The sequence below is a fragment of the Microtus pennsylvanicus genome, chromosome 12 (genome assembly GCF_037038515.1).
Source record: "Microtus pennsylvanicus isolate mMicPen1 chromosome 12, mMicPen1.hap1, whole genome shotgun sequence".
Lineage (NCBI taxonomy): Eukaryota > Metazoa > Chordata > Mammalia > Rodentia > Cricetidae > Microtus > Microtus pennsylvanicus.
In genome coordinates, this window is record NC_134590.1 from 88,037,468 (window position 1) to 88,063,373 (window position 25,906).

At 37.0% G+C, this 25,906-nt stretch overlaps 1 protein-coding gene across 6 annotated transcripts in view; it reads left to right on the forward strand.

The window, feature by feature from the left end:
* Ppp4r3b (protein phosphatase 4 regulatory subunit 3B) overlaps positions 1–25,906 on the forward strand; it is a 57,402-nt gene that overhangs the window by 29,843 nt on the left and 1,653 nt on the right. For 5 of the 6 annotated variants that reach the window (XM_075942455.1, XM_075942459.1, XM_075942460.1 and 2 more), the window contains 8 exons: positions 3,497–3,628; positions 8,331–8,433; positions 9,694–9,735; positions 11,945–12,103; positions 15,581–15,750; positions 17,546–17,685; positions 18,261–18,445; positions 20,397–20,599. In XM_075942455.1, coding sequence (XP_075798570.1) covers positions 3,497–3,628; positions 8,331–8,433; positions 9,694–9,735; positions 11,945–12,103; positions 15,581–15,750; positions 17,546–17,685; positions 18,261–18,445; positions 20,397–20,599 — 1,134 coding nt within the window. The remainder of the gene's footprint in view (positions 1–3,496; positions 3,629–8,330; positions 8,434–9,693; positions 9,736–11,944; positions 12,104–15,580; positions 15,751–17,545; positions 17,686–18,260; positions 18,446–20,396; positions 20,600–25,906) is intronic. The other variant, XM_075942456.1, reaches the window with a different exon arrangement.

Here is a 25,906-nt window from a genome sequence, read left to right on the forward strand (position 1 = left end):
GCAGTAGGAGTACTACTGTTAAAAGGACAACCATCTTTAGTGGGAATACATTTTAATCCTTTAGAAGTGCAGACCAAGTAATGACCTTGTATAACTAAGAATTTGTTTTCACTTACTCAGCTTCTATTTTTAAATGGGACTGAAAGTTGAATAATAAGAAAAATATTATTTTCTTGCTATAAAAATATTTATGCAATATGAGCAAAATGAACTGAAGTTATAGATCTACCTGCTTCTACGTAGCATTAAAGGCATGTGCACCATTGACTAGCTACATTATTTTTGTTAGTTTTATGTTTAGTCTTAATGTATATTTATTTTTACTTTTTGTACTTCTTAGCTGCTTACAATGTTTCTTGGCTTAGTTTTGTTGTTTGTTTTGTTTTGTTGTTCTTCTGCTTTCTGTTTTAAGATTTGTGTGTTTGTGTATCAAGCACATGCACACAGATGCCACTGGGGCCCAGGAGAAGTCATAAGATCCTTTGAATCTATAATCACAAGCAGTTGTCTGCCACCTAACCTTTGTGTTGGAAGCCAAACTTGGCCCCTCTGCTTTTGCTTTGAGACAGTTAGCATGTGCATCAGTCTAGCTTTGAATTTATAGCCTACTGCCTCAGCCTCTCAGGTGCTGTGATGCAGACATGTGTCACCATCGCTTTCCGTTCCTTAAAGAAAGTTAGGGATGCTGCTGTAGTTCAAGAGACAATTTGGGGGTGGGGGGGGCAAGGTGTCTCACACCAATAATCTCAACACTTTTTGGTGCCAAGACAAAAGGGCTGCCACAAGTTCAAGGCCAGCCTAGACCTTCTCACATACTGTTAGAACAAGATCCTGTCTGAAACACCATCCCCCAGAAACATTTTATATTAAGTATGTTACTTTGGCAGTTGTCTTTGTTTGGTTGTTTTTAGAGTGTTTGTTTGTTTGGAGAACATTAGGTGTTGTAGGTTTTACTTAGATTTCTTGGGGAGACCAGAAGAAGGTAACCATTACCCTGGAGCTGGAGTTACAGGCAATTTTAAGCTGCCTGACATGGGTCCTGGGAACTGAACTCTGATACTTTGGAAGAGCAGGACCTGCTTTTAATTGCTGAACCATCAATTTATAGTCTACTGAACACCAAATGATGCTAAACCCTAGTTAATTTTTATCTCACTGTGATATTCTTAATGCCAGCCTTTATAGAAGATAACTTAAGGATTAATATTTCTGTTGAAATTAACATTCTATCTTTGAAGCTTATATGCTTAAAAGGTGTTCATCTTAAATGACCATAAATCTCAACTTATACCATAATAATCATGAACAATTTGCTTTTAAAATTCTTAACTCTTTAAAAATTTGATTAATTTTCATTAGCAATGTTTTCTTGTTTATGTTTAATTGATAACAGAGAAGTAACTAATTTTTCTAACATGCTTGCCCAGGAGACTTGCAAAAGTTGGTTCTCTTTCCACCTTGTGACTTCCAGTAGTCGGGCTCAGTTGTTTGTCAGACATCTGTTTCTAATGCTGTGACAAATCAAAATCATTGGTTTTCAAATGTTCAAGCCTGGTAGAGAATTGTGCTCCAGTTTTTTTTTCTTTCTTTTCTTGGTTTTTCGAGACAGGGTTTCTCTTTGGTTTTGGAGCCTGTCCTGGAACTAGCTCTTGTAGACCAGGCTGGTCTCAAACTCACAGAGATCCGCCTGCCTCTGCCTCCCGAGTGCTGGGATTAAAGGCGTGCGCCACCACCGCCCGGCTGTGCTCCAGTTTTTAATAGTTAATTTTCTATGGCCTGGTTTAGTTGGTTCTTCTTTGCTAGCTGTTTGTGAATTCATGTCTCTTTATTGCTTTCTTCCATAATTATTTCTCACTAGAGTGAGACCCCATCTTAAAAAAAAATTTAAAAAGCCTGCCATGCATTTAAAGAGAGAGGGAGATCTCCTAGCTACTTGGAAGATTCTTTGAGCTCAGAGTTCAAGATTAGCCTGAGCAACTTAGCAAGTTCCATCTCTTTAATGTTTTCCTAGTATTTGTCTCATACACTTCTCAATTGTGATGTTTTGTTTAGTGTAAGCCTAGCTGCAGTGAGTTATCCATTTATACCATTATAGCTGGAGTGTGTTATAGGTACGTCATCTAGGTTTGTATAACTAACTGTATTAGTTACTTTTCTACTTCTTTGACAAAGCACTGTGACCAAGACAACTTATGGAAGTTTATTGGTGCTCTCAGTTCTAGAGGATGAGTCCATAACCATCATGGCAATGGGGTGTGACATCAGGCAGATAGGGAAGGCAGTGAACCAGTAGCTGAGAGTTCACATCACAAGTAAAAGGCAGAGAGCGCTAATTGGGAATGACATGGACTTTTGAAGCCTTTAAACCCATCTCCAGTGACACAGCTCTTCCAATAAGAGCACACCTCTTAAACCTTTCTAAACAATTCTAACAGTTAGGGACCAAATATTCAAATTCATGAGTTTGCAGGGCCATTTTTACTCAAACCACTCTAATAACTGTATGATGTCCATGCAGTAACAAAAGGGCCTGATAACAAGTTGTTTAGAGTATACTTTTGATGACAGAGTGCTTTTCCTTCAACATGACAATCACTTTTTGTCCTATTGTAATGCTTAAGATTTCTGTGCTTAAAAAAAAAATGTTGGTTCAGTCAGTGAAGTACTTTGTCACACAAGCATGAGGACCAGACTTTGGGTCCCCAGAACCCATGTGAGAGAAAACCCAGCACCTATAATCACAGTGCTGGTTAATGAAAACAGGAGGTCTGTGTGAATCAGTGAGAGACCCTGTCTCAAAAAGTAGTGTACAAGTTGGGCATGTCATAATAGGACATAACTTTAATCCCAGCGCTCTGGAGGCAGAGACAGGCAAGACCAGCCTGAACTCCAGGAGAGCCAGGGACTCCGGAGAGTATCTCAGGAAAAAAAAAACAAAAAAAACAAAGGAAGATCCTGCACATTAGCATTAGACTTCTATACACACATACAGTGCGTGCAAAAACAACATATACAAAGAATGCAAAAGTGTGCCACAGTAAACCTAAGGCTACGTCACTTTATGACACTGTTCTCGGATCTTGTAAAAGGTGTGTGCTAAGTTACTGCTTGTGCTTTTTCTAGGAAGAGTTTTCAATTTAAAGATTGAAATGATCAGTTTTAGGGTCACATGTTCTGTCTTCATTTACGCTTGATCAGCCTATTGATTTATATCCAGTGCTAACACCTAGAATGGTGACAGTCTTTGTCGGTCTGTCTGTCTCTCTCTGTCTGTCTGTCTGTCTGTCTGTCTGTCTATCTATCTATCTATCTATCTATCTATCTATCTATCTATCTATCTCTATTCACTCTAAATATTTTCAGAACTTTGGGAAATAGAAAAAAAATCTTTAAAGTATTCTATACTTTGATTTTTTTTTTCTGTGCTGTGATTTCATTCCTTCACTTGGTATGTTTATCTTATGTCAAGGTCTCACGGAAACATATTTTCTTCCAGGATATACTTCTTATAAATGTGGTGATTGAACAAATGATCTGTGATACTGACCCTGAGCTAGGAGGTGCAGTTCAGTTGATGGGACTTCTTCGTACTCTAATTGATCCAGAGAACATGTTGGCTACAACTAATGTAAGAACTCACACTGAGGTCAAAGGTTTTGGGCTTTACAGTCTTAAATGGTTTTGTAGTAAGATCTTTAGAAGCAACAAATATTTTTTTTAATTTATTTATTTATTAAGGATTTCTGCCTCCTCCCCGCCACCGCCTCCCATTTCCCTCCCCTCCCCCAATCAAGTCCGCCTCCCTCATCTTCTCTAAGAGCAGTCAGCATTCCCTGACCTGTGGGAAGTCCAAGGACCGCCCATCTCTATCCAGGTCTAGTAAGGTGAGCATCCAAACTACCTAGGCTCCCACAAAGCCAGTCCGTGCAGTAGGATCAAAACCCAGTGCCATTGTTCTTGAGTTCTCAGTAGTCCTCATTGTCTGCTATGTTCAGCAAGTCCGGTTTTATCCCATGCTTTTTCAGACCCAGGCCAGCTGGCCTTGGTGAGTTCCCAATAGAACATCCCCATTGTCTCAGTGGGTGGGTGAACCCCTCGCGGTCCTGAGTTCCTTGCTCGTGCTCCCTCTCCTTCTGCTCCTGATTTGGACCTTGAGATTTCTGTCCGGTGCTCCAATGTGGGTCTCTGTCTTTATCTCCTTTCATCGCCTGATGAAGGTTAATATTCAGGAGGATGCCTATGTGTTTGTCTTTGGATTCACCTTCTTATTTAGCTTCTCTAGGAACATGAATTATAAGCTCAATGTCCTTTATTTATGGCTAGAAACCAAATATGAGTGAGTACATCCCATGTTCCTCTTTTTGGGTCTGGCTTACCTCACTCAGGATAGTGTTTTCTATTTCCATCCATTTGTATGCAAAATTCAAGAAGTCCTTGTTTTTTACTGCTGAGTAATACTCTAATATGTATATATTCCATGCTTTCTTCATCCATTCTTCTGTTGAAGGGCATCTAGGTTGTTTCCAGGTTCTGGTTATTACAAACAATGCTGCTATGAACATAGTAGAGCATATACTTTTGTTGTATGATAGGGCCTCTCTTGGGTATATTCCCAAGAGTGGTATTGCTGGATCCAGGTGTAGGTTGATCCCGAATTTCCTGAGAAACCGCCACACTGCTTTCCAGAGTGGTTGCACAAGTTTGCATTCCCACCAGCAATGGGTGAGTGTACCCCTTTCTCCACATCCTCTCCAGCAAAGGCTATCATTGGTGTTTTTTATTTTAGCCATTCTGACAGGTGTAAGATGGTATCTTAAAGTTGTCTTGATTTGTATTTCCCTGATCGCTAAGGAAGTTGAGCATGACCTTAAGTGTCTTTTGGCCATTTGAAGTTCTTCTGTTGAGAATTCTCTGTTCAGTTCAGTGCCCCATTTTATAATTGGATTGATTAGCCTTTTACGGTCTAGTTTCTTGATTTCTTTATATATTTTGGAGATCAGCCCTTTGTCAATTGCGGGGTGGGTGAAGATCTTCTCCCAGTAAGTGGGTTGCCTTTTTGTCTTAGTGACAGTGTCTTTTGCTTTACAGAAGCTTCTCAGACTCAGGAGGTCCCATTTATTCAATGATGCCCTTAGTGTCTGTGTTGCTGGGGTTATACGTAGGAAGTGGTCTCCTGTGCCCATGTGCTGTAGAGTACTTCCCACTTTCTCTTCTATCAGGTTCAGTGTGTTCGGACTGATATTGAGGTCTTTAATCCATTTGGATTTGAGTTTTGTGCATGGTGATAGATATGGATCTATTTTCATTCTTCTACAGATTGACATCCAGTTTTGCCAGCATAAATTGGTGAGGATGCTCTCTTTTTTCCATTGTATACTTTTAGCTCCTTTATCGAAAATGAGGTGTTCATAGGTTTGTTGGTTAAAGTCAGGGTCTTCTATTCGATTCCATTGGTCGACTTCTCTGTTTTTATGCCAATACCAAGCTGTTTTCAATACTGTAGCTCTGTAATAGAGTTTGAAGTCAGGGATGGTAATGCCTCCAGACAATCCTTTGTTGTATAAGATTGTTTTGGCTATCCTGGATTTTTTGTTTTTCCATATAAAGTTGATTATTGTCTTCTCCAGATCTGTGAAGAATTTTGATGGGGATTGCATTGAATCTATAGATTGCTTTTGGTAGAATTGCCATTTTTACTATGTTGATCCTCCTAATCCAAGAGCAAGGGAGGTCCTTCCATTTTCTGGTGTCCTCTTCAATTTTTTTCTTCAAAGACTTATAGTTCTTGTCAAATAGATCTTTCACTTCCTTGGTCAGAGTTACCCCAAGATATTTTATGCTATTTGTGGCTATCGTGAATGGTGATGCTTCTTTGATTTCCCTCTCTGCTTCCTTATCCTTAGTGTATAAGAAGGCAACTGATTTTTTTGGAGTTGATCTTGTATCCTGCCACATTACTAAAGGTGTTTATCAGCTGTAGGAGTTCTTTGGTAGAATTTTTGGGGTCGCTTATGTATACTATCATATCATCTGCAAATAACGAAAGCTTAACTTCTTCCTTTCCCATACGAATCCCCTTGATCTCCTTATGTTGTCTTATTGCTATTGCTAGAACTTCAAGCACTATATTGAAGAGGTATGGAGAGAGTGGACATCCTTGTCGTATTCCTGATTTTAGTGGGATGGCTTTGAGTTTTTATCCGTTTAATTTAATGTTAGCTGTCGGCTTGCTGTAAATAGCTTTTATTATATTTAGGTAGGACCCTTGTATCCCTATTCTCTCCAAGACCCAGAAGCAACAAATATTTTGATAAGTATCTGTATTAATTTTTAGTAAATGTAACAGTGTTGTCTGTTCAGTTCCTTTTTTGCTTTTAGCTTTTTCCTTTATTTGTTATGGGTAAAGGGTATACTGTGGAGGTCCAAGGATGACTCGCAGGCATAAGGTCTGTGCTGCTATGACAGGGACCCAGGAATCAAATTCAGGTTTGGTTATGATTGGCAGCGGTGCTTTTTTCTGCTGAGCCCTCACTGACCCAGAATTATTAATTAGATTAGGAATTTAGTTTTTGTTCTTTGGCTTCTATATGATAACTTGTTTAAACTTTGGGCACAGTGTAATTTTTAAATAAGTTTTTGGGGGGCTGGAGAGATGGCTCAGAGGTTAAGAGCACTGTCTGCTCTTCTAGAGGTCCTGAGTTCAATTCCCAGCAACCACATGGTGGCTCCAAACCATCTGTAATAAGATCTGGCGCCCTCCTCTGGCGTGTGGGCATACATGGAGGCAGAAAGTTGTATACATAATAAATAAATACATAAATGTTTAAAAATAAATAAATAAGTTTTTGGTTTTTTAAGACAGAGTTTTAGCTGTGTAGCCCTGGCTGTCCTGAAACTCACTCTGTAGACCAAGTTGGCCTCGAACTTACAGAGATCTGCCTGCCTCTGACTCCCGAGTGCTGGGATTAAAGGCGTGTCACCATGTCCATCTTACAATAATAATTTTTTATTGTTTTTATTGAGCTATATGTTTTTCCTACTTAATAATTTTAATATTAGTTTTAAATAATACTGGACTGTTTTTTAAGATAGTAAAGTAAGGTAACAAATTTTATTTTATGTGGTCTTATCACAATTAAAAAGCAAGAAAGGTGATGTAAACTGAAGGGTTTTATTTGTTTGTTCTTTGTTTTTCAAGACAGGGTTTCTCTGTGTAGCCTTGCCTGTCCTACAGCTCACTCTGTAAACAAGACTGGCTTCTAATTTACAGAGATCTGCCTGTCTCTGCCTCCCAAGCACTGCGATAAAGGTGGACATCACCACCAACCACCCAGCCCTCAGATTCTTAATTACATAAATCACGAAAGGTTCAAGGAGGATTCCAGAATATTAATAGTGGTTATTTCAATATGAAGGATCATTTTTTTCTTAATAAAATTTCCTTATAGAAAGAGAAAGTGTACATTATTTTTAAAATGTTGTAAGTTAGTTGGCTCAATGGTGATAGAAATTAGAGATTGTCTTCTAAATTAAATTTTAGTCTTTAAGGAACAGATGTGGATTTCGTATTTTCTAGACTGATAAATTGCTTCAGTAGTTCTTCAGATCTGGATAGGCAGTGAAATGTAGAGTGTCACAGCCTCTCCACCCCCACACACTTGGGGAATGGACTCAAGACCCTGCACATACTAGTCCAATGCTTACGCACCAAAGTACATTTGCCAGTCCTCAAGCTCCTATTTTTAATCACCTAAAACATTACAATCATAATCCCAGGGGCTGGAAAGGCGACTCAGCAGGTAACAGTATGTGGTCTCTTGCAGAACAAAGTTTAGTTTCCTGCACGCATGTTAGGTAGTTTACAACTACCAAGGAATCCAGTCCCCCCTCCTTCTGGCATATTCAGGAATCCACATACATGTGTGTACACATACATATACATGCACATGAATGAAAATACATTTAAAAAACCATAATGCTCATAGCTTTCAAGTTCTCAATGCCTTGCTGTTTGTTGTGCTCTCCATGGTATTCAGCAGATGGATCTAGTCTTTATCACACTTCAATTTTAAAAGTTGTTCTGAATTTCCATGGAAAAACTGTTTGTACTTTTTTTTTTCACTTTAACTGTTTTAATGTCTAATATGTATTATTAGACTTCCTATATGTGGAATTCACATTGAAGTATATGTAAGTTTGCTTCTTTGATTCTAGATAGTTTGAAAGTCTTTCACATTATCTTAAAGTATTGTTCTTAAAATATGACCTTCACTGCTAATTCTTGAAATGTTTCTTAAATGCAAAGTGTTCTTTTAAACATTTTATTTCAGAAAACTGAGAAGAGTGAGTTTTTAAATTTCTTCTACAACCATTGCATGCATGTCCTCACAGCTCCACTTTTGACCAATACGTCAGAAGACAAGTGTGAGAAGGGTAAGTTCTCTTGTCTGTTTGCATATGATGGCCATAAAGTATTATGTGGTGCTTTTATGGCAGAGGAGTTATTACTGAAAGATTTAAAGTGCAATATGAAGTCATGATTGTCCTTGTCTGTGGTTGTCTTGGTAAGAACTGTCAGTGCCCAATTTGTGGGAAAAGGGTTTTCTTCCTAGTATGTATTTTTTGTTGCTTCTCTATATTTGTTACATGGGTTATGCTTATAACTTACTAATGGCAGGTTCTAGTTCTAGAATTAAAGTGGAATGGAGACAAGATAGTTTTGGAGCAATGTGAGTAAAGAACTGCTTAGGCATTAGTAGCTGTCTAGATCCAGTTGGGCAGCAATTTTTGGTTTATTAGAGTAACCAACTAAGAGGACACCGTGGTTAGATATGGCTGCAGCAGGCCTGTAATTTCAGAACTGAGAGGTGGAGGCAAGAGGATTAGGAATTCAAAGCCAGTTTTAGCTAGCCTGGCGTATGAGTTCCTGTCCTAAAGGAGATGGGGAATTGGTCAAGACATGTTTATGAAATTAATAAAAGTTACAACATAGACATACCCGATTTAAAAGCAGAGTCAGAGAGACCCGACATGAAGCTGCCAGGTCAGACATGGTGAATCTTTCCCGGTAAGCCACGACCTCATGGTGACATACAGATTATTAAAAATGGGTTAAATCAAGATGTAAGAGCTAGAGCTTATGGGCCAAACAGTAATTTAATTAATACAGTTTCTATGTGGTTATTTTGGGTGTAAGCTAGCCAGGCAGAACGAAACAAAGGGGCCCCACCTTCCTTACAACAATGCAGAAATATATGCTAGTTGCTAATGTTGAATAAAAGAAAGTAAAATATGTGTCTGTCTTACCTGGTTTTAACCTCACTTTTATTTTTACTGTTACTATCATCTTTGTCTCAGGTATTTGTGATGTAGGGTTTCTCTGTGTAGTTCCTGTCCTAGAACTTACTCTGTAAACCAGGCTGATCTCAAACTCACAGAGATCCGCCTACCTCTGTTTCCTGACTGCTGGAATTAAAAGTGTGGACCACTATGCCCAGCTCACCACTATTATATTTTAATAATCTCTGCACCTAATTATGTAAAAGATATATAATATTCAACCAAAGAAGGCAGCTCGGTGGTTATTATGAAATTTAAAAGAAATTATGATTAAGGATCTTGTATGTTGTGAAATATGAGGAAAATGTAAAATATTATTTACTGAACTATTTGATTTTAATTTTTCTTTTAAAGATCATTTGCTTGGATCTAACAAAACCAGTACAATTTGCCCTGGTAAGTTTAAATTCATATTTTATGAGTACAAATTGTGAGGTTTTTCTTAATTAGTATGTATGTATATGTGTGTAGAGGAACTTTTAACATCCAAGCATAGACTTGCCTGCCCTTTTATTATAAGAAAGAAAGTTTTCTTTCCAACTATAAAAGACGAGAAACAGATTATTTCCTTGGTAAATTTGTTGTTTTGACATTGTTTTGAGAAATCATCTGTAATTTGATAATCTAGTTCTTATATTTTATGTGTAATTAGCTACGCTCTCTTAGGATCCACACTTTAGCACAGTGCTGTACTTGTCTGTGAGCCTTCATCTTTTACCATTTGCTTCTCTTTAGAATGTGCTTTCAAGGTATGGGACTGATAATATTAAAGCTGTGGGCATTTAGCATTACATTCTTTCTCCCAAGCTTATCAAAGCCCCAGGAGAAACAAGAGAAACCTCTAAGAGAGATTCCGTAGGAGAATGTTGAGAGACTGAATTAAAGACTTTACAATAGAAAGGAGGAAACAATACAGTTAACAGTACAGATTACTGTTTTAAAGTGTCTTTTGTGTGTGGCTGGGAAGATGACTGGAGACCTTTGTTCCATCCCCAGAACCCACAAAAAAGTAGAAAGGAGACATTATCCTTTGATCCCCACAGAATCCCACCAAGCACAGTAATACCCTTTAATTCTTCTCCAGAGGTAGAGAGGTGGGTGGCTCAGCAGTTAAGAACACATTCTAATTTTATGTACAAGATCTGATCAGCAGTTAAGAACACATTCTAATTTTATGTAGAAGATCTGAGTTCACTTTCCAGCACTCGTTTCATAGCTCAAACTGCCTGTAATTTAATCTGTAAAGTATTAACTACAATCTCTTGTGGCCTTCAAAGGCACCTCCACTCATGCGCACAAACACACAAATATACATAGACTTAAAAATAGGAGAAATTTCATGGTTAAAGACTAGTTCTAATTTTACCTCTGGTATTGTGGCTATTACAGAACTTACTTTGGAACAAGTAAGACTTTTCTTGCTCTTGAGGTAAAAACAGTATTTGAAGTGCCAGAGTTTTATTTTGTGTGTTTGAAGGCCATTTTGTTAATTAAAAGAACACTACATTATTTCCGGAAGCAATCAAGACCCATTAAATGTTTGTGTGGACTGCAGAGGCTCTTCTCTTCCAGAGAAACAGAGTTCTGTTCTAGTGCCCACATTGTACAATTCACAGCTACCTGGAATACCCTCTCCAGGGGACCCACATCTTCATCTGGCCTTCATGGGCACCTGTACATGTGTGGCATGAACACACATTGGGGTAGGGGCAGTATGTTAAGTGTGTAATCTTCCTGTTTAAATCGAATGGTTGTACTAGATGGGATTGATTGTGTTAACTTTTTATTTGGCTGTGATTCTGAATTTCCTCTCAGGGTAGTGTTTCTTTTCTAAATCATTATAAAATGATTATTTATCTTAATTCCTTGGTAGATGTTAAAGTTTCTTGTACAGTCATTTCATGAAGCAGAGCATCTAGAAAGGTAACCAGAAAGGTAGCTTCAGGGATCTGAATGGCAGTTGATGAATTGAAGATGGCTACTACTAAAAATCTCCATGAAATAGTTTTTGTTTGTTCCTTGAATAGCAAAAAAATAACGTTTTTCTTAAAGATGGCTTTTTAAAGATGTTAAATGGTATTGGGACTGCCGGGCAGCATAGTTGGTAGAGGAGCTTACATATTGGCTCTCTTCTGGTGCCCAGACCCCAAAGGTGGTAGGAGAAAGCCCATCCCTAAGACTGTCCTCTGCAACCATACTAGCTCTCGCATGCACATGCACACAAATAAATTCAAAAGATATTTCATTGAGCCACTTCAGGTAAGAGCTTTGAGGCCTTTGTTCTCTGTTGTGCCATTTCTGAATTTGTTCCTGTTTGCAGTGATAGCATTAATTAAGAATACGTTGCTAGGAAATTGTCAGTGTGACAGGGTTTATTATCACATTTGTAGATTTATATTGAGCTTTTCTTTCTGTTACTACATTTTTTACGCTAGAGCCTTAAAACCGATAATTTTTTTAGTCTTACATATATAAAAGTAATAATGTATTTATATATGTACCTTTTTAAAATTATATAAAATGTACTTTTGCTCTAAGATACAGAATGTATTTATTTTCTTTAGGTGTATTATATTTATTCTCACTAGATATCTTTCTTTCGTAGATAATTATCAAACAGCACAGCTGCTTGCCTTAATTCTAGAGTTACTCACATTTTGTGTGGAACATCACACATACCACATAAAAAACTATATCATGAACAAGGACTTGCTAAGAAGAGTTTTGGTGTTGATGAATTCAAAGCACACTTTCTTGGCCTTGTGTAAGTAATAATTTAATGAGAATTTTGTTAAAAAGATCACGTAAGGAATACTTTTTAGTAGAGGTAAAATGCCAGTTGCCCATGCAAAGTCATCTGCTTATTAGCAGTGTGTGTGATATTGATGAGATGGCCGAGAGAGCCGACTGCTTCTGCTTCATATTCTGTAATCTGAGGACAAAAGCAAGAGTGGGAAATCGTGCTTTCTCAGATGCATATTGCTTACACTTAGGTTGAGCTGAATTGTCTTAGGTTTTGTTGGAATACAGTCCAATGTGCAATACCAGCATTGCTTGATAGAACTCTTCTGCTATGTCGAAGCTTCTTGAAATAATCAAATTTGACGTGTGGGTGGGTGGGCACATGCAAATTCATTATGTAGCCAACGGTGGCCTGGATTTTTCTAATCCTTCCTTTCTTCCTTCACTGTTGAGTACTGGGATTACAGAGAGTTGTCAGCATATACAGTTTATGCAACTCTAGGTATTAAACTGAGTGCCTTGTGAATGCCAGGAAACTATACCAACTGAGTGATATTGCCAGCCTTGTTTGTTGCTCTTAATACCCCTATCCTCCTTTAGTTTTAGGTCCTTAATATAGCCAGTGTTGGTGGGCTTTAGTGGCTCATACCTGTAATCCCAGCACTTGGGAAGGAGGATCAGGAATTCAGGATCATTCTTCAGTACATAGCAATTTATAAGTTGGCCTGGGACATGAGACCTTGACTCAAAAGGACAAAACAACAAGCAAAAACTTAACGTTAATAACCTGTAGCTCTTATTTTTTCTATCCCTGTACAAGTGTACGTAAATGTATTCATATATATATGAATACATTTCATATGCTTTCACCTTTTTGAAAATTAGATTGTGCTAGTACATTTCTCTGTCCTTCACTACTGCAAATTATGTGATCTTTTTTTTTCTAATGATAGCTAAGTGACATTTCATAGTGTGATTTCCACAATTGATTTACCATCTAAAACATAGATTATAGAATTGATTTTGCTTTTTCACCCATTCCCAACTACACTGTATATAATATAATAATAATCTTTTATATGCTAATGTATTTCTGTAGGTTCACAATAATGGGATTGTCAGGCAAAATGTTTGTGTACTTTTTTATATATTCTTCAGTTTTAACATCTACCTACCTACCAGATTATTTCCCTCCCCAAAACTGAAGCCTTTAGCATTTTTCTAGCACCCTATTGTGTCACACTAATAGGTAGGTAGGTAGGTAGGTAGGTAGGTAGGTAGGTAGATAGATAGAAAGAAACTTTCCCAAAAGCTAAAGCATTGGGCATTATCCCAGCATCCTATAATGCCACATGGACAGGCGGACAGATGAATAGATGGACAGATGGAAAGGAAAAGGTGGAGGGGCAGGGCCTCAATCTGAATTCCCAAGGTAGCTTGGGATGTATTGCATAGCTCTGGCTTATCTTGAACTCGTGGCAGTTCTCCTATCTCTGCCTGGTGCAGGTGTATTTTGAAATAGTCTTATGTAAGCTGACCTCAAACTATATGGCTATGGATGATCCTTATACTTCTGCCTCCACCCGCAAAATGTTGAAATATAGGTCTGAGAGTCGTCATGTTCAGCCTAATTTGCATTTTCATATGTTGTAAACTGAGGGTTTTTTTTTATAGAGCCTTTTGTATATTATAGTTTGTTTTAGGAGAAGTTCCGGTCTTAAACTTGCCTTTTATTAATGTTTTCCATTTAACTTTAAAAAAGAAATCTTTATTGGGACTGGGAAATGGCTCAGTTGAGTCTTGCAAGCATAAGGGCATGAATTTGATTCCCAGAACTCAAGCACAGGGCTGGTAGTGTGCGCACATTTGTAATACCTCTGGGGAGGCAGAGACAGGCTCTCTAAGGCTGTGTTGGCTGGCTAGTCTGCACTAGTCAGTGGGCTTCATGTCTCAAATAAGCTGGATGACTCCTGAGGGCGTCCTCCATATTCCCCATGCACACCTCACACACGTAATGTACACATATTGTCATATACGCATTTTTTAAATGCTTCATAAATTATTATAAATTCAGTTTACCTTTTTTCATTTCTGTGTACTAAGATAGTACAAATATTCTCTTCGCTATTTTTCTCATTTGATTTTTATATTTGCTTATGTAGTATATCTGAAATGTATTTTAGAATGTGGTATGAGGTAATAGTCTAGGTATAGCCACCTATGCCAACACCCTCATTAATAAATAAATCACATTTTTCCATAGAATGAAAATGCTACTTCCGCTATGCAGTAAATTAACAAAACACTTAGACCTTATTTCTGTAATATCTATTACTTCATCTTATCAGATGAAATATTAAAGTGTGTTATATATTTTTGTGGAAGATTTAAATATCTGCCTTTTGAGTTTGCCATATTAACTTTCATATTTGCCCTGGTTATCTGTTAGACATCTGTCCTTTAATGATAAAGTTGTATTTAGTTCATCTCATTTGGAATTACATTTGTATATTAATTTTGAGAGGATTTATGTTTTTATGTTTGGTTTCCATAAATAATTCCTTAGATTGTATATTATACCCATTAATGTCAGTATATCCTGATTGGTTGAAATTCCAGTATATAAGTCTTTGTATGGTTTCAAGCTCACCATCATTATAATAAGGCAAAGGGAATCCTGTTTTTATATAATAAATCGTGAAATGCCAAGTTACATATAGTCCTTAGTTATTACTCTTGTTTTTTGTTAGCAAATGCAGTCTGATCTACCGTAGTTCATACATAATTGACAAACAAATAAATAATGTCATAATGTGAAAGCAGTATTAATTCACAAGTGTTCCAAGAGTAGTTGATCTATATTCTTCATTGAAAACATTTTAAAAGTTTAGATCTGTTATGTTACATATATTCTCTTGGATTGTATCTCAAGAAAATTAAAAGCAAACATCTGCCTTCACACATTCCTACCCTAGAAATGTAATAGGCTGTACCACTCCTGCCCACTCCTGTGCTCCCCTATTCTGTGCTTCATATAATGCACCTACTATCTTCCTTTAAGTGTTGCTAGCATTGGTATTCTATAGATACTGGATTTTTTAATTGTTCTTTTTTTAAATTATCACTATTGTGTGTGTGCATGGTGTCAGAGAATAAACTTATGGAGTCAGTTCTTTCCTTCTACTTTCTGGTGGGTTCTGGGTATTGAATTCTGTTCACCAAGCCCTTATCTACAAAACCAATCTTGTCATTCCTAAACTTTACTTTTGTTGTTGTTTGTTTCAAAGCCCAATTTTTTTTCATGTACTATTTTACTTTTGGAAAGATTTAAACATTTAAAAAAGATTCAAAAATTTAAGCATTGGAAACTTTAAACATTTAATTTCTTTCATGTACTGTTTTATTTTTTGAAAAAAATTTAAACATTACTTTATGTCAAAAGTAGCTATAAAATAATTTTGGTAAATTCATTATTCCCTTTTTACATTTTAAATATTAGGTGCACTTCGCTTTATGAGGCGGATAATTGGCCTTAAGGATGAATTTTATAATCGTTACATCACCAAAGGAAATCTTTTTGAACCAGTTATAAACGCCCTTTTGGATAATGGAACGCGGTACAATCTATTAAATTCAGCTGTTATTGAATTGTTTGAATTTATAAGAGTGGTAAGTTTATATTAAAGATCTCTTAGTAATCATATATAAATAAGTAATGTATATAAAAGTGAAACTGTATGTAATCAAATTGATTTTTTTTATTCCTATTTTCCTGAAATTATTATTCCATACTAGAGGTATGTTGCCATAGTGAGCATAATTCACCTCTTGTGTGTTAGAATCTGCTTCTATTAAACTGAAATCTTTAAAAAGTCTTTTAAAAATCTTTCTCTTCTTACCTGTACATGGACAGTAGTTGAGTGGCAGTAGTTCCTCTGGGGTGGTTTACTCGGGGATCATGTATCCTTCTCTGTGATAGGTAGGCTCTTCCACCCAGTCACTCCCCAAACCACTGTTGAAAATTAGGACACTGAAAAGTGAAATTCAAGTCTTGTAACTCTATTTGCTCATTTTTTTTCAGTTCTGTTTTTCTTGAGGAAATGTTTTAGGATCATGTGTGGCAAGTTGGACATTTCAATCAATCAAGACATTCTTGTGATCTATTGTGAAACAGCAGTTTTCTATTATAGGAGTCATAATAAAAATGGATACAAAATTAATTTTTTCCTTAGAATTTTATACAAGATGCCTAATAAGTAGGATGGAATTTTAAAATTTGAAGGATGAGATCACTGGGAAGTTAAAAGTGGTCCAGCTATCTTTTGTTACAGTTGAGGAAGCTGAGGCAGCAGAAATGACTCTTCTGTCGAAGCATCCGGACAGCTCAAAACACATTCAGCAGCTGTGTCCTAGCACAACTGGAAAGAGCAGTGCACACAGATTAGAGAGAAGCTGATTGCCATGGTCTGCAATTTACCTCTTGTACATCTAGAAACTCTTATAACAAGTCAGATTCTAGTCACTTGCTGCTCCTATATTAAGATTGTTAGGCTCACTAAATGGTTTCTCTAAGAGTGACCACTTGCCAGGAAGATGATTTTTGAGGAGATGAAGAGGACAGAAGTGTAGTGTTGCGTTGGGAGACAAGCAGCACAGTCGATTGCCTCGGCTGCTGTCTGTTGTGCTGCCTTCCGTGAGCTTTCTGTGGACTTAGAGCCCTTTTCCCTTTAGCATTTTGGTAAGACACTGATAAAATGAATGGGTTCACACCTCTCTCCCAAAGCCATCGTAGAGTTTACATTTTTTCTGAAGTAATAAGCTTAATACACTGAATCTTCAACCTTAACATGTCTTTGTTCCATTACAAAAGTTTATTGCCAAAATAGAAACTGTAGATTTCCAGTTAAGTAGTTTATCCTATTTGTATATACAATATAATCAAAGAAATCTGTGCTTATTATCTACTGTGATAATAAGATATTTTGATAGCAGTATTTATCTACATAGGTAATAAGATATTTTGACAGCAGTTAAATAGGAAATCATTAATATTTACTGAACATGTGGTTTAATGTTTGTTTTCTATTAAACTCTCAACCTAAATTTTGTCTTTGTAAAATGGGTATAACTTATTCCATAGGTTGTGAGAATTACATACGAAATTGTAAAAGTGTTCTTTAAATTTTGAAGTACTGTATAAAGCACTAAGACGTAAACTAAATTCATTGCTTTTCAAATGTTCCTTATAGCCCCCTAAAGGGCTCCAGTGAATTGCCTCTCCTTGTTCCAAGTTTTCTGTGGAGTCCTGTCCTGGCTCATGTATAAGGAATCTAGGACATTTATTTTTAGAAGGTGATTTTGAAAAACCTTTTCTGATCAACTTTGGACATATTAACTTTTTTATTTTAATTTTTTTTCTCAACAAGTATATTGTTTTGTAAATATAAATTTTGTACCTATACAGGAAGATATCAAGTCTCTTACTGCACATATAGTTGAAAACTTTTATAAAGCACTTGAGTCGATTGAATATGTTCAGACATTCAAAGGATTGAAGACAAAATATGAACAAGAAAAAGACAGACAAAATCAGAAACTAAACAGGTATTGTTTAAGTATATTAATATTTGTACAAAGCAAAATTAAGTATGAAATTGTCCACAGTTTAGATTTTAACATGTAAAATTTTTATATTAGCAAAACCTCTTCTTATAGGAGGGTCAGCCGTCCTTCCTGCCCCATCCATTATATGATAACTTGCTACTGTATATAGTAACTCAAGATGGATTTATTTTTTTATTATTATTATTATTTTTTTTTTTTTTTTGGTTTTTTCGAGACAGGGTTTCTCTGTGGTTTTGAAGCCTGTCCTGGAAATAGCTCTTGTAGGCCAGGCTGGCCTCGAACTCACAGAGATCCACCTGCCTCTGCCTCCCAAGTGCTGGGATTAAAGGCGTGCCCCACCACCACCCGGCAAAATGGATTCTTAATTTAGTTTACAACATGCAAAAACAATTGAAAAGTTCTCTGGCTACATCTTACATGATGACTGAGATAATTTTGATGTACTATACATAACTTAAAAGTACATTAGTTCATCTTGGTTATTTATTCTTCCCAAACTTACCTGGCCATGAACTTGTAGTCATTGCTCAATATCTGTAATATATATCTTACAGTGTACCATCTATATTGCGTAGCAACCGATTTCGCAGAGATGCAAAAGCCTTGGAAGATGATGAAGAAATGTGGTTTAATGAAGATGATGATGAAGAAGGAAAGGCAGTTGTGACACCAACTGAAAAATCTAAGACTGAAGATGATTTTCCAGATAGTTATGAAAAATTTATGGAGACAAAAAAAGGTACTAAGATCCTGAATTTTCATTTAGAATTGTTTCTCTTAGTAAAACAGTCAGACAGCTTGAGTTTGGTTCTTAGCACCTTGCACACACACACACACACACACAACCATAATAATAATAAATAACTATTTACTTGATTGGGAAAATCTTGCCACGGTATGTAAAACAAACACAAGAATTTTATGCCGAATCATACCCTTTTAAAGTTATCCACATTTTCCAAATTATTTTAGATGTTCATATTTAAAATGTTTTCCTTGAAAGATTGTTTTTGATGCTATTCATTTTGGGTTTAAAAATTTTCAGTTTATACTATTATTTAAACCAAGGTCTCATTGTGCAACCTTGTCCTGGTCTAGAGCTCAGAGTTGTCGAGTCTTAGCTTCTCAAATGCTGTGATCGTTGTGCGTGCCATCACACCTGTCCTTGGTTAGCAGTTTGTTGTCTACTCATACTTCTCTGAGCGGAGCAGTCTTGGCTTTCTTTACAAAAATGAATTGCATTGAGGATTTTCATTATGATTAAATTGTGTGAGTGCTTCTGTTATTAAGTAACTGAGACAATGACAGAAGACTTCACCTCTGATATTTACAGCCTGAGCAAAGTAAGCTCAAAGAGATAACTTTGCTCTTTAAAGTTCAACTGTTATTCAAGTTGCTTAAAGATATAATAGGGGAAGTTGGGCATGGTGGCACACACTCCTAATCCCAGCATTCTTGAACTGAGGCTGTAGAAGCACTGTGAACTCAGCCAGGCATAGGAAGACCCTGTTTCCAAAAAGAAAAAAAAAAAAACCCAAAATAAATCCAGATAATGGTTGCAGCCTCTCCTAACCCCAGCATAGGAGGATTAGAAGTTGAAGGTGATCCTCAGCTACAAAACAAGTTTGAGACCAGCCTAAGGTACATTAGACACTGCCTCATATGGGTGTGGAGGGGTTGCAGTAATTTTCCTACTTGTATAGAACTGAGATATTACTTGTGTCTTTCAAAAGACATAATCACTTTAATTTTATGTCGTAAAGATCACTGACTTGCAAATACCCTTTGAATGTTTAATAGAAATTTAAATGTTGAAAGGCAAAATTTATCTCTTGGACATATTTTGAATGTGACTTATTCTACAGACATTTCCTCTTAGAAAACTTACTGAGTTTACTTAGTATTACTTAGTATATTTTCTTTCAGCTATTCTCTCCAGTCTGACTCATTTCCTATTCATTAGTACCCAAGGGGAACAAAGAGCTTATTGGTGTTCTAAAGAACATTGGTTTCTTTTGTTGTTGTTGTTTTTAATGTAATTGCTAGAACTTGAAGCCAGGGCCTTGAATGTGCTTGACTAGTGCTCTGCCACTAAGCTATACATCCCCATCCTAGAATGCTTTTTATTTTTATTTGTTTTTAGAAAATTCTTTTTCCTTCAGTCAGTTGAGATACTGCCCTCAGTAATATCAAGAGAAGCAGAAAAGCCATGCTTAAGTATTGCATCCATCGTTGGGTGCATGCTGTTAGGAAATGTATTAACAGAATATTAAAGACTTGAAAGGGGTTTGAACACTTTGACTATAAAAGAAATAAGTGGACTCTTATGCTATAGAAAAAATAAGTAAAGGAACTTGTAGTTTTTAAAGAGTAAGAGACTAGGATACTTAAAAGTTGTCTTGAGGCATTTGAACAGGTGACTTGTGAGGGGTCAGGAACTGCAGAGTCAATGCGTGGAGGACAGTAACAGCAGACTGCAAATAGCGTTCCAAGTAAACACTGAGATAAAGCCGTGCACCTTCTGCTGTAAGAAAGTTGGTTCTGTTCTTTGAGGTTCCTAAGATCTTGACCAACAAGAATATGGACATACCTTGACTTTTAGAAAGCAGAGGCAAATTTGTGTGTTGCCACTTTGACAAGTTCTGTGATTTAGCAGTATTTAATAAGGCTCAATTTTATTTTTGCTTTAGCAAAAGAAAGTGAAGACAAGGAAAACCTTCCCAAAAGGACATCTTCTGGTGGCTTCAAATTTACTTTCTCCCATCCCCCCAGTACTGCTAATGGAACAAACAGTACAAACAGTAAGTCTGTGGTGGCTCAGACAGCACCAGCAAGTTCTAATGGGTCCTCTTCCAAAACTGCAAACTTGGCTGCATCGGTTACAGCCACTAAGGTATGTGAGAGAAAGACTACACACAAACTTTGCCTTTTCCATCTGTAAACTACTCTGTTTCCTGAAGATGATTTAGATAGAAGTTTCAAAGAATGAAAAATTATATTGACCTCAGAACCTGACTTCCAACATTATTTGCAAACTCTTGAGGTTCACCTTGCATATCACAGAAATTTTAGGGTGAACATTTTTTTTCCTTCTGTTGTTAGGACCTTTTCGGTCATTTTATTTAGCTAAAAGTCATAATAGATGTGAGCATAGTCCCAGTTCCTCCCTAGGTACTAGTCCTATATTGTGGCGTTTAAGTTGGTTTCATTACCTCACTGGTCTATTAGTGTTACACTTTAAAATATTTTTTTGGATAAATTATTAACAGAATGTCTATACACATTGTTGAGTTCCTCTCCAAAGGTCTATATCCGTTTTGTTCCTATGAGCAGTGTGTAAGTATACCTGGTGCAGTGCAACATTAACAGCATGGTTAACATTTAAATCTTCACCAGTTGGATATGGGTGTGTCTAAAATATCTCTTTCCCCTGGTGTGTCTCTACTAACAGTAGTAAGGTTGAATTTGATCTTCTGTGTTTTGTCTGTTCATAGTGCCTTTTAAAATTGGTTCATATTTTCTTAATTTGAATGGGTTTTTTCAGTTAAGAGTATTAGTCTTTCTATAATTTTTGTAACAAATATATATTTCTCATTGGTTTAATATTATAAACAGTTGATATTTGGAACTTCTTTGTATACCTTCTTTTTAACTTTTACAGTTTTCATTAAATGGAACCATCCTTTTCCCCCAGAAAAGGCATGGTTAGCTTTAAGAAGTATAAATGCAAGACAGCTGCTGATCTAGGGGTAGATGAACAAGTACGTTAACAGTATATGCTAACGGTAAAAAAATAAACAAAAGTCAATTTGAGTACTAACACTCTCTTAGACACCATGACCACGATAACTCTTCTAAAGGAAGACATTTAATTGAGGTGGCTTGCTTACAGCTTCAGATATTAGAGTATTTAGTGAAACAACTACAACTACCCCTGTATAATTTCCTGATATATGATAAAACGTCCTTGCAAGCTTCAAATTATACTTGATTATAAGTTAGACTGTTGCAAAGAAAAAAAAGATCATCTCTTCTACAGTTAGTATTTTATTTTGATCTTTTACTCCTTGTGTACTTGGTGATTATTAGATTTTCTTCCTTATATAAAAATTAATTAGGCATGGTCGCAAATGCCTGTAATCCCAGTAGTTGGGAGTCTGGCAAGAGGGTTCTAGCATTGAGGCCAGTTTGTGCTATATAATGAGTTCGCATCTACACGACAAGCTCTTGTCTCAAAACAAGAAAACAAACCATAGAGACTAGGATTCCCTGTTTCTGCAGTCCAAGCTGTTTAGGGGATTGCCAGGCAGAAGTATCATGAGTCCTGAAGCTCTCAGGTATTGGGCAGAAGTAGGGTAGGATGGGTCTTCTACAAAGGGGGAAGAAGGTTTCAAAAAAGATGTGAGATAATTCAATAAGAAAAACTGTTTTCAGGACTGGAGAGACAGCTCAGAGTCAATTCCTAGCACCCGTATGGCAACTCACAACTGACTGTAATGCCAATTCCAGGGCACCCAATAACCTCACACAGATAGGCATGCAGGTAAAGCAAAATGAAAACAAACCACTAGACGTGGTGGCTTATGCCTTTAATCCCAGCACTCCAGAGGCAAAGACAGGCGGATCTCTGTGAGTTTGAGGCCAAGCTAGTTTACAAAGCAAGTTCCAGGACAGCTAGGGCTGGCTGTTACACAGAGAAACTCTATCTCAAAATACCAAAACCAAATTAATTTTTTTTTAGGAAAAAAATTCTTTTCCACAAATATTACATATTGAATAACCTCATGCAAGAGATGTTGGACTCCTAACTCACTTAATATAAAACTTAAATGAGGGCTGGAGAGATGGCTCAGCAGTTAAGAGCACTGACTGTTCTTCCAGAGGTCCTGAGTTCAATTCCCAGCACCCACAGGGTGGCTCACAACCATCTATAAGGAGATCTGGTGCTCTCTTCTGGCCTGCAGGGATACATGCAAGCAGAACACTGTACATATTTAGTAAATAAATCTTAAAAAAAAAAAAAACTTAATGACCTAAACATAAATACAAAGCTCTCAGAAAACAGGAATAAATATCCATGACCTTAAATTAGGTTGTTATATATAGCACCCAGAGCATGAATGACAAAAGAATAAAAGATGGTGTGGATCAGAAAAGACACTGGTACTGAGTAAATAAAGATAGGCCACCACATGAATTCAAACCCTGTAAGAAGTTGGGTCCAGAGCATGTCACAGACTCTTACCAGTAATATCAAGCCCCAAAGGACATACACAGACACTTCTCCAAAGAAAATAAATACACAGTCAACCTAAATAAGCACATGAGAGAAAGTTTGGCATAATTACTCAGACAAATAAAAACAAAAGCACGGCAAAGAGCTGAAGAGACGGCTCATGAGTAAAGCACTTGCTGTGAAAGCATGCCGGTTCAGAATCCCAGGAACCCACAGAAGGTGCCTGTGTTATCCCAGCATCCCCACTGCAGGGGGAGGAGCCATGAGATCCCCAAGAAGCTTGCAGGTCAGCTAGCATGGCATATGCAACAGCAGGCCATAGTCTCTGACTTAAACAAGTAATGTGTGAAGATGAACACCCAAGGTTGTCCTCTGCTCCTGCTCCTCCACACTGCACAGACAGAAAGGCTTAGACTCACACACATACACAAAAGGTTTTTTAAGTAACACATTAAGAGCAGTTCATACCCACTAGAATTTGTATAATTTTCTTTAATGGACAAATGTTGACTCGGATACAGAAAAATTGCAATCCATATTCATTGATGAAGGGGAGGTAACATGAAGTAGCAGCTTTGGGACACAGCCTAGTAGGCCCAATTCCTGCTTCCTCCCAAAGCTAAACTCATTAACTATATGACCCAGCAAGCAGTTCCATTCCTACAGGAAAATTGAAACAAGTTGTTTGTAACGAGCATTCTGAAGCCTGAGGTAGGAAAATTGAAGGTTCAAGACCATCATAGAATACATAGCAATCTTTTCTCAGAGTAACATTGAATATGTGTTGACTCTAAAATTAGTGGTGATTGATTGTTCATAGCATTATTTATAATGTCAAAAAAGTGAAACAACACAAATGTCTGCCAGTTCATGAGTTGAGCCAACAATGCTATTAGCCAGAAAAGGAAACAGAACAGTGCTGACAGATTAGTGGTTCACACAGTGTATTGCTGAGAATAAATCTGTCAGGGGTTGGAGGTAGAATGACAGTTAATGGGTTAGAGTCAGTGCTGGGGAAGAAAGTCAAAAATGTTAAGAATTAGGAGAGATAGTTGTGTAGCTTTGTGACTAAGGACACTGAATTGTATACTGCAGAGAGGTGACTCCTTCTGTGTGGTTTTAAAGCAGTGATTTGCTTTAGTTGGAGGAGATGGCTTAGCTTAGTTTCTTTCCACTCAGTGCCGGGCCCCACCTACTCCCACCGCCACCCTCGGTTGGCCTCACCGTGGTGTTCATTTTTACAGCACAATTCATATGTTAACATATGGGAAGTGTAGATTCTGTGTTCTGAGAGAAGGCTTAGGGTTATAGGGGTATCTGGTATGCAGAGTTAAACTTTTCCAGTTTTCAGTCTCAACTCTTACTCTTGACCATAAGTACCAGTCTTTTGGGAATTCATAATTCTTACAATTTCATGACAACAGGAAAGAGGATTTCCTGGCTTTCAAGAGACCGAGTCTGTCTTGACAGCTTCTCTCCTTGGTGCCTGCTCTGTTCCAGATTTTAGGATAAATGAGTTTTATTTGTATTTCTTTATCCACTTGCACATATTCAAGTTTCTTTCTTTCAGTCATGCAAGTTACCTTGCCTCTGATTTCTCTTTTCCAAAAAAGATCCTTGACAACTTTCATCTTCTGTTTTTCTTCTCGTCGTCTTTGTAGATCTGCATGTTTTACATTTACTTTCATTTTAGATAATTTAAGGAGATAGAAGACTTCCAGGAGCTTTAGTCACTGTGAGTTGTCCTCCACAAATAGAGCAGCATTGAAACCTGAAATCATATGTCCTAATACTTAAGCCCTATGCCTCTTTCTAATTCAAACTTCAGATGTACAATTTAGCTAAGCAGGAACTTTCTAAATAATTCCTTCTTTAGTTCATAAACTGATAACTGCTTCTAGATGCTCAATCCTCTTCTGACTAATATTAGTGTTTCACTTAATCCTTCATTGGTGCTTTCAGGTATCTGTGTTTACATTTGGAGCCACTTATGAAGGACAAAGTTACTTTGATTTGTTTAGCTTCGAGAGGTACAAAAGGTTTTAAACTAAACAATGTTAGGAACCCCTTTACCGTAGAGCATGCAGTTTCATAGAATTGGTTCAAAATTAATGCAAGCCTGCAAACACCTGCCATTTTCTGCTGAGGGCCTAAACCTTTCATAAGATTTCTGAGGGGAGTCTGTTCAGAGCCCAAACCCTGAAATGTACCTCATTCTTATTTTTAACCATTAGTTTTTCGGAACCATTTTTTTTGTTTGTTTGTTTTTGTTACCTATCTTCAGCCATTTAAATTATTCTTTAAAAAGTCAGTGGTGGGGACTGGAGAGATGGCTCAGAGGTTAAGAACTCTGACTGTTCTTCCAGAGGTCCTGAGTTCAATTCCCAGCAACCACATGGTGGCTCACAACCATCTACAATGAGATCTGGTACCCTCTTCTGGCCTGCAGTCATACATGGAGGCAGAACACTGTTGTATACATAATAAATAAAATCTTTAAAAAAAAAAAGAGTCAGTTGTGGCACACATCTTTAATCCCAACATTCAGGAAGCAGAGACAGGCGGATATCTGAATTCGAGGCCAGCATGATCTAGAGAGTGAATTCCAGGACAGTCAGAGCTGTTACACAGAGAAACCCTATCTGGGGTGGGGTGGATTATTCCTTAAAAGTAAAATGAAAAAAAAAATGTATAATGAAATTAAATTTATGTAAAAACTAGAGACTTTATATCTAACATGCTTTTATCTTTTCCAGGTGTTATTTGAGGGTGGGTGTCATTTTCTTTGTGATACTTTGTTAAAGTGAATTCTTAAGTTTCATGAAAAAAAAATCAAGAAACAGCAGAAAAGCTGAGGGTGGGACTGCCCTCAGTTAGTACACAGTAAACTGTTGTAATTTAATTCCCCTCTTCCATTCAAGTGTCTTAACATCACATATTCTATTTAGAAAATGACTTCTAATA